The 9,559-nt window shown below is 41.1% G+C and overlaps 1 protein-coding gene across 1 annotated transcript in view; it reads right to left on the bottom strand.

Moving 5' to 3' along the window:
* Window positions 1-9,559, bottom strand: part of STARD9 (StAR-related lipid transfer (START) domain containing 9) — a gene marked incomplete at its 5' end in the record, with an annotated part of 21,049 nt that overhangs the window by 5,384 nt on the left and 6,106 nt on the right. Inside the window, 3 exons of the mRNA XM_010143404.1 lie at window positions 968-1,151; window positions 2,078-2,275; window positions 3,061-9,559. Coding sequence (XP_010141706.1) covers window positions 968-1,151; window positions 2,078-2,275; window positions 3,061-9,559 — 6,881 coding nt within the window. The remainder of the gene's footprint in view (window positions 1-967; window positions 1,152-2,077; window positions 2,276-3,060) is intronic.

Here is a 9,559-nt window from a genome sequence, read left to right on the forward strand (position 1 = left end):
AGAAGTTTAAAGAAAAAAAAATATCTTGTCAATGCCATTTGCCTGCTTCTTGAGTAGCCCCTGACTTAAGCTGTTGGTCAATTGTTACAGACTGAAGATTTTACTTTAACCAATGCAACTACTCAATGCCAGCCCAGAAGATGAAAAGAAAATTAGATAAGAAGAAAATACTGAGAACTTCAAGATTATTTATACTTTCAAGGGCAGCTTTAAGTCTGGTTTTCCAACTCAGATGAAGCAAGTCTAAATTTCACTGGAAAATATGTTTGCAGATGTGCTAAGAACCAATTATCCAGCAGAGCTGCCTGAATTCAAGGTGCCTCAAAGGGTGCAGAGCACTGAAATGAGTGTTCACCACATTTTGCACCAGATGATACACACGTATGAGGCGAGGAGATCTGCAGCTACGACTGCACTGGGTTGTCAGGCAGTGAGAACAGTTACTGCATCAAAGGCTAGTCAGAAACTGGGCAGAACAAGCACAGCCAAAGGAGGTGTTGTCCTTGCACCTGGGAGAAAAACGCACACACTTGGACTGTGCAAGATGGGTCAGAAGGAAAAAACAGAAGTACAGGACGAAAATACACATGTGGAGGACAATCTAAAAAGAGAAACAAACCAAAAACCAAAATAATTAAGGCCTTTGTGTTTAAGTACAGATTACCTTAGCAAAATTCTTCCACGGACTGGGAGGATGCCCCCCAGGATGGCTGTATAAGCTCAATCCAGTAAGAAAACGGGAGTTTCTTGTACATAAAATGCGGCTTCAGGAAGATGTAAGTTCAGAAACACAAACAGTATCAGTTCAGTATTACTGAGATTTCTTTTAAGCGCAAATCTGCATTTCATTCTTTGTTTTTTCTATGTTGATGCGTATCAAACAGAATTAATTGGCCATGGAAAAGGTTCTTTAAAAAAAAATGGATTGATGTGACTAAAGCATAACAGGTTCCTCTGTGATGCTCACCTTCTGTAACCGAGAAAATATTTGCTCCCGTATACGCCTTTTTTCTTGCTCAGCTCTCTCTCGAAGTTTGTCCCTAGCGCGTGCAATTTCAGTCTTGGTTTCCTCTCGTGCCCTCTGGTAGTCTCGGAGCAGCAGTTCAATGTCTGAAGGACGCTGAATGCTTCTTCTTTTTGGTTCTTGAACTCTGCAGGAACAGGTAAATGGGGTTGAACTGAGTAATGAAATTGAGTCACCTGACAACATACTACGAGAAAATCATATTTCAATATGGAACAGGAAAATTTGCCAGAAAAGTGATTACAAACCACCACACTGGCCTCCAAAAAAAGTTTCTCTTTGCTCACTAAAGGCTGCAATGACATTAACCTTGGAAAATTAGATTTCAAGACCAATTTACCACTGGAAATTACTCCAGCGATTGCACTGGTTTCCCAGTCAGCGCTCCATATGATCTAAGGTTATTATTTTATAAGGTTTTTTTTTTTCCTGTTTCTCTTTTTATATTGTCTTCCACGTGCGTATTTTTGTCCTCTACTTTTGGATTTTTTTTCTTCTGACCCATCTTGCACAGTCCAAGTGTGTGTCTTTTTCTCCCATGTGCAATGTGATTGCACTGGTTTCCCAGTCAGCACCCCATGTGATCTAAGGTGCATAACATGCAAAATAATTGTGTTGGGAAAATAGCTGCCTCCTGACCTGCTGCAAAGGAAGCAAAAATCATTTAGAGGATATGGCAGGGGACGAGAAACTCAAATTCTAAATAGTGAAGGGTGCAGAACAATTTTGATATTTAACATTAAACTTACTTAAAAGCCACATGAAATAGTGAAGAAGAGAGATTGATATATAATGAGTGAAGACTGAACACTTGGCTGTCCCCATACATGATACGCATAAAATAAATCACGACACTTGTTGTGAACTGAAACAAACTAGAGAGAAGATTTAATTAACGTTTTCTAAAATGAGGCACGTTTTTCCGGAAAGCACTTCTACATTGAGAAGAATCCTGCCACGCAAGGCTCAGGAGTTGGTAAGAACTGTTAACGTGCACCTGTTGTGCACACTGTTCCCACACACCAGGCAAAAAGAGAGGTTCTATTGTCCTACCTGGTATTTTCCACCACATCTTTTCTCAGCTGTTGCAGATATTCTCGGCGTCTGCTGGGCAGATCTAGATCCCTCTGACTTACATCCGGTGTCTGCAACAGGCTCAAATGCTTTTGAGGACTCAGACTTCGGCTTCTTTGGTATCTTTGCAGCCTTTTTTCTCTTTCCTTCCTCAGAGTTTCAATAGTCCTCATCTGTCTGTCAGCGAAACAAAACGCACCCTTCAAAATGACATTTTCCAGGGTTTTTTAGACCACTTGACTATTAGGTAGCTTTGTAATGTAAAGTTTATAGGAATCTAGTACCTTTTGCCACATGTTGGCGGGTGATGCAGAAATTCTAAAGCTCCACTGCTTTTGTAACAAGAGGAAATCTGTAAGAGTGTCTTGGTTACTGCTGTAATGGCTGTGAGGCAAACTGAGGACAGACTCATGTAGCTACTCCTAAGTTGGGTTTTTTTTTGTTAAAACAGCTTCCCAAACTGAGTTCTATAACCCAATTGCAAGTACCTAGGATAATGATTTTTTTCATAGTTTATTTTGTACATTTATGGGGGGTTAAAATTTCTTTTTGCATAGCCATAGAGCAGCATTTATTCACAGAAGCATGAATGAAATATTCCCGTGAATAGGATGCATCATTTTTACTTTGCAATAAATCAATGAAATATATTCACATGATCACACTCACAGCGGCTAAAGAGTGGGGTGACACTAGATTTGAATTACACCTGATCTTACACTTTTCCCTATTTTCTTGAAGTAAACCCAAAATTTTGTCTTAAATGCATTACTTAACTTTATATAAAATAAGCTTATATATAAGCTTATATATAAGCTTATATAAAATAAGCTCTTCACATATAGTTCCTTCAGTATGACTAGGGGATTTAAGTACTCATAACTAAATGTTATTTATGCTGCATGAAGTATATGTGAAGTGTAGTCAAAACACTTAATACAGCACCGCTTTAAGTAGTTTACCTTTCATAAAGCTGCTGCTTCACCGGAATCGCCACCAGCTCATCGGCAGTTCCACTCTGAAGGACCCTCAGCAGGGCGTCTGTTTCCCCGATGCCGTAATTGAGCTTTGCTTCGGTCAGTTCCACCGTGAGGGGATGCTGATGCAGATCCAGGTGAATGCCAGACATGATCTGAGCGCGTTCCCTCTGAAGTCTCTCGATTTCTCTGCTCCTGCTCTCACAAAGTTGGGATTTCCCTTCCGTTTCTGCAGCTCTTGTGCTTCTAGGTTTCTTTTCCGCGTGACTTTGTATATCGGTCACACTGCCACTCAAGCTGAGGAATGAAAGAGGAGGGCTGCCCTTAACACCACACCAGTTGCTAAATTTATTGTGTAAGGGTAAGTCACGGAGACTGTAGCTCCGAGGCCTGTAAAGCTTTGCAAAAGTAGTATTTTTGCTGAGAGGCATTCCAGTGTCACATGCACCTTCAGTGACAGAATCCGTATTACCGTCTGGGAACGAAGTTTTCACATCGCTCACATCAGAGAGCGGGGGAGGGCACCTGTCTTCACTTCTCCAGAAGAAGTTGTGAAATTGTAGAGAAGATGCTTCTACCAGAGATTCTGCGGATGCACCAGCACTTGTCTTACTTGCACAAATGGCACTGATTTTTTGATTAAAAAGTACGTCAGCATTTGGAGGCGAGTAGTTATGAATCAAAGCAGTATCAGCATTACCAACACATTGTTCTTGTCTGATTCCAGCTGAAGAACCTCTCCCACCCTTTGTGCCATACATAGAATGAAGCGAACGTGCCAGTGGACTGTGGTCTCTGAGATCACCTGTTGAAAATTCCCCGTGGCCCGACACCTCCAATGTGCTACTGGAGCGATACAGCTGTTTTGCACAAATGGTAGTGTGGCTGTCAGCCGCGAGTCTGTGTTGTTGTTCCAACTCTTTTGAACCATCCTCTCCTAAAAGCTCTTTAGCTTCTTTCTTATCTGAGAAATTTCCAGATTTCTTTCTTATGACCTTGTGTTCTCTAGAAGCGCTACATTCACTGTCTGTTGCTGTCTGTGAAAAATTGTCCACGTGAAGTTGCAAGCTGGACTGTGGACCTGCCCTCTGCTTTCTGTGGTTGTGAAGAGAACTCGAAGCATCACTGGAATATCCAGAAGGTTCCCTAACAGGGCAGACAGACTTGCTAAAAGCTGTCTGGCTGCTGGGACTAGCACTGAGAGTAAGAATAGGGGAGGAAGCCCTATCGACTAGCAGGGTGTTTTTGTAACGAAATTTTCTTTCTGCTGCAACCTCTAGTTCATTGACGCTTCTTTTATCCTGAGTGTAAGATGCTGAAGATTGAGAAGTGCTATTAGCAGGGCTGCTAACTACAGTGCATGAAGAACCACCCTGTCCTGAACTCAGTGAAGACGATGTGACAGATGAAACTCTGGTACTAGCAAAAGCAACATTCTGCTGTGCCATTAATGATGGTTTTTGAAAATCTAAGATAGGAGCAGAGATCCTGGGTAAGAGAGGCAGATGCATAAATGAGTCTTCCAAAATGCTGTCAAGACTGTCATGGAAGTCAGGATTGCCCAGATTGCTCATCACTGTTTGCTCTTGTGTTCTTTCTTCAAGAGAGAGCGTTTCCTCTTTTCTTTTGAGAATCTTTCCTAGTGCATCTGCACCTATCCCCTTCCAATCAACACTTACTGTCTGAGCTGCCCTCCATTCATTTTCCATTTTTGCATCCACTTGTTCTTCTTCGTGTTTGCTTTGAGCTTCTTCCAAAATCTCAGTTTGAGTACCTACATCTGCTGTAGTCTGAGTGCAGCTATCTGATCTAGTAGCCTTCACAGCCTCTTCAGTTCCTCTTTTGTTGATTTTGGCATTCTGCTCACTATCTACAATGCTCTGTTGAGAGAGGTTTCCCAACAGCTGAGACGTGTTCTGAAGAAGATGTGACAGATGAATGGACAGGTTCTGCATGCTTGTCCAAGAAGAAGGTTGATGAAATAAATTTCTGTTTGTTTCCTGCCTTCTTGCAGAAACATCCGTATAGCTTCGCTGATGTCTTCTCTGCCTTTTATACCTTCCTGTAGCTGCTGTTTGTGTTCCCTGCTCACGTGTAATCCCTGGTAGTTTTTTGGAAGACCTTTCAGACTCAGAAGGATATAATAGTACAATTTCATCAACTTGCATTGAAGAGTTACCAGGCTGTGCAGAAGGATTCTCAAATTCAGCAGTGTTATTTTCTGGATTTGTTTTCAGCGTTTTGTTGGATACGTTGCTACACTGCTTGGTACTGTCACTTGCGTATGTTGACTGAAAGTCTTTGACATTGTCCCGTCCTTGAAGACCTTCAATGCTGCTTAAAGTGCTTGATAAAACTTTTGCTGTAGCGTATGAACTGAGATGAGAATGAAAAGGAGAATTTTGAGAATTCAGTCCATTGTCTACACTGGAACATCTCATAACTTTAAGATTTTCCAGGTTTAAAGGAATTTGATTGCAAGAGATATCACTTGCACTTCCAAAAACATACTGTTTCCAGCCAATCTTGCATGATCCATCTCTTTGCCATTGATGAATATAGGGGTTGATATCACTAGAACTAAAATGCATAGTATCTTTATTGACTTGCAAAAACAAGTGGTTGGTTTCTGGCTGGTATCCAGCTTCTTCAGCTTTTCCTTCACTACACTGAGCTACAGAACTGCTCTTTGAATAGACATTTGCTTCTGCACCCACAGAACTGGCAGATGCATGCAGTAAGGATGATGGAGACTGAGTAGTACAGTCTTTTAAAGACTCGCTGCTTTGGGTTCTTGCCGCAAAATTTTGGGGATCATAGTTTGCAAGCTTCTTAGTTTGTGCCATTCTTTGCTGAAATCTGGGTTTAGATTTAACCTGTAGAAAGTTATTTGATTCCTGCTTTGAAAATCTTTCGATTCCATGAAGATCATCTTCAGTTGGTGATGGAGGCTCTACACTCATATTTAAATCTTGTAGTGATTTAGATGAAGAACATACCAAAGGATCTGCCTTAGATGAAGCTTCCAAAGTATATTCGGTATCAGAGAAGACAGCAATAGCTGGGGCCGACAGTCTATGACTTTGTAAATAAGGTCTTTGTTCACTTTGTTTACAGCTCTTTGTATTCTGTGTAGTAGAATAAGATCTTTTGCTCCTAAATTGCACTGATTTGGATTCTTGAGGAGGCAAATCATGGTTTTCTGGTAAAAACTTTACAGAGGTACTTTCATTATTCATTACAGAAAACTTCAGTCTGTCTGATTTCAGAGTCTTATTCCTCATTATAGCATCTGTTGCTGTTGAACAACTGTCTGCATCAGCAGGGCTATCAACACTTGAACCTGTATTATTTTTGCAAAATAAACTACCTTTTCTACCATCTGTATTTGTTCTATTTGGCACCTGTTCTGCCTGTTCACCGGTAGGCACATGCTGGCAATTATCTTGCAGATCTAGAGGGTTTTTTTCAAAACCCAAGACTCTGTGATACAGCCATGTGGGATCAGGTCTTTGGCGGTATGTGGGATACGTCGGACCAAATGAATTGCAGGTCTGTTCAGAATCCACATCAGCATCTCCCGGACACCGATTTTCCCACACCATAACTTCAGAGCCTGTTAACTCATTTGCCGAATTTGAGGATACATTAGTTTGCTTTTCAACAGGTTCGTTATTTAATGTTTTTCTCTGCTCTGTCTTTACTGCAAAATGTTCAGCCTCAGTATTTGAATGCAGTTCTTCCTCATTTCTGTTAAGTATTCTTCTTATTTGTCCCTCTTTAACAAGAATTGCCCTTCCAGTATCCCGAAAGGTTAATGATGGTAATAAAAGATAATTATCATTTAGTCCTTTCTCTCTGTGATCTGTGCAAGCTTCTTGTGGTGGAACTCTACCCCAGTGGTGCTGATCAACTTCTATATTACTGTCCAGTTTCTTACGATTACTTGCATATACAGATTCCCTATCTACAGCATAATTTTTATGTGAAGTAGAGTCTGTGTCTGATACCGGATAATGCCTGTTTTCTTTTGCAAGAGAAAGTAAAATACTTCCTGAAGCACGTATCGGCTCATCAAATACCACAGCCTTATCAGACTGAGTGTCCTGTATTTGCAAAGTAGCAAATGGAGAATGTTTCAATGTACTTGTATGTGAAATACCGTATGTGCCAGTTTCACCACAGCCTGTATCTGCAGTTAAAGAAGATTCTGAAAATGGTGTTAAGGTTGGGTGATTGACACTTGCAAATACTTGGGGAAAATCTCCTTCTTTTCCAGAGCACACATCTGCACAACTGGAGGACACTTCCTCAGTCAAGAAAGTGTCTTGGAGTGAGTCCTCAAGCTGGTTAAATATCAGAGATTTTGAGCCATCAGGTAAACAATAAGTGTCAAAAGCACTGAAGTTCTTTGAGCTTTGAAACAGTGTATCAGTTGGAGTATCTTCCACAAAGTAGGATGGAAGAGACTTTGATTCTTTACTGCCTTGGCTCTGAAAAGTAAGCGATCCCGATTCTGGTACAGTGACTCGGGAAGTGCTACCGTAGTCTTCAGAGTACTCATTAATTTTATTTTCTTTTATATCATTGTAATTCTGGAAAGAACCTTGAATTATTTTCTCCTTTTGATCTGTTCCCACAACTTTTTCAGAGACTTTATTATTCTGAGCACATGTGGCCACTGCAACTGCAGAATTATTTCTCCTTTCATCTTTTTGAGAAACATCAGGAAAAGTTTCAGATACACTTAAATCTGCTGATTCACTTTCAAAGTATTTTGTTTCTTCAGAGAGAACAGCATTGTTTTTACCTTTCCCTCCATTGCTGGTAATCAGAACATCTGCAGATGATGCTGGACGATTCAGGAGTCCAGGAGAATGTTCAGAAGTGCCCGAGTTCCTATTACAATTTAGAAACTCTTTACTAGAATGTGGATTTTCAAATGGAGACTTGTTCAGGCCTTCTGAAGGGGCTGGAGTGTTCTCAGAAACAGTGCTGCCGAGTTGGTCTAAGCAGCACTCTTTGGAAGTCCTGTACCCCTGACTGTCTCCGGACTCCGGCTGATTCCCAGCTACACCAGGAAACTTTGCATTTCTATTTTTACTGTTTGTGGTAGTATAGCTTGTGCCTAAAAACGTCTCCCTCTCATCCTGCTGTGATAAACTCATTGAGTGATGTATTTTCTGAGTTGCATTAATACTGTGAAACATTTTTTGCGAAGAGATTTCTAGTAAAGAATGCATTCCCCTGCCCCCTCTATCTTCTTCCTCTGAAGCAGCAAGCAGGTTTGAATTAAGCCAGAGCAGTGAATCAGGCACAAGGGTCCCCTTTTCCTCCTGAGCTGTATCTTCTATGGAATTAAGGCAGTCTTTTGGTAGTTTTTTAACCATTAAATCCACACTGTGTTCTTCATGAGTGTTGTTAACATCCTGAATTAAATCTTCAGAAGAATCTAATTTTTCCAAGGAAGATGACTTGCCTTTGTCCCCTTGCTGAAGCACAACAATTGCAGGCTCAGGACCACTTGCACTGTAGGGAGTGGAAGAGCTGTTCTCGTTGACAGGTTGCCCAGATACGGCATAATCAAGTGCACTGTTCAATACAAAGGATTCTTCTTCCTGCCTGTCCTGTGTGGGCCTGGTTTGCAGAAAAGCTACATTCCTACTTTGCGTTTTACCAGAACGATACTGGTCTTTGCCCATTTTGTTGGCTGTAACGGGGGCACCAACACAGGCCTCACTCTCTGTTAATGTTTCATAGTAAGGCAGAACAGCTGCAGTTCCAACGCTGCTGTTAGAGGGTTTTGTATGTCCTTTCAATGCAGTGGCAGCATCTTGAACAGAATAGGAATCATCACTTACTCTAAGATATAAAAGGTGATTTACAGACTGGCATGGAGAGTCTTTAAGAGAACCTTCCTGGTTTTTCTCAGTAAGCTTTAGTGTTGTTGGTGGATTTTGTTGCTTGCTGCTATCTTCTTTATTTCCAGAAAAGCTGGTAGAACCCCACTGGTTTTCTTTTAAGATTTCATTTAATCTATTGTCATCATGTGTCATTTGGCAGTTGTCTTTGTTTGCAGGGAATAGTTCATTCAGGTTTTGTAAAATGATCGGTTCTACCTCCTCTGTGTTTTCTACAAACACCTGCTTTTCGTTGTCTGTGTCGGCTGTTTGTACTAGATCCATCAAACGCACTTTTTCCTCCTCAACTCTGGAGCCTACTGCAGCCAATTCACAAATATCAGGTCTTTTTCTAATGATACTTACATTGAACTTTTCAGAAGTGCCACGCTCAGGAGATCGCAGGGAGTGAGTCATATACATGTGGCTGTCCTCTTTAACGTGGAGACTTTTAAACTCCTGTTCAGTTCTAGGTTGGTCAATACCAGTACTATCATCAGCTGAATATTCATGCGCATCAAAACCTGCATTTGTTGAATCTGCAACAGAGTCCACTGAGCCACCATCTTCTCTCATTTCAGCAG

This window comes from Buceros rhinoceros, unplaced genomic scaffold (genome assembly GCF_000710305.1).
Source record: "Buceros rhinoceros silvestris isolate BGI_N320 unplaced genomic scaffold, ASM71030v1 scaffold16569, whole genome shotgun sequence".
NCBI lineage: Eukaryota > Metazoa > Chordata > Aves > Bucerotiformes > Bucerotidae > Buceros > Buceros rhinoceros.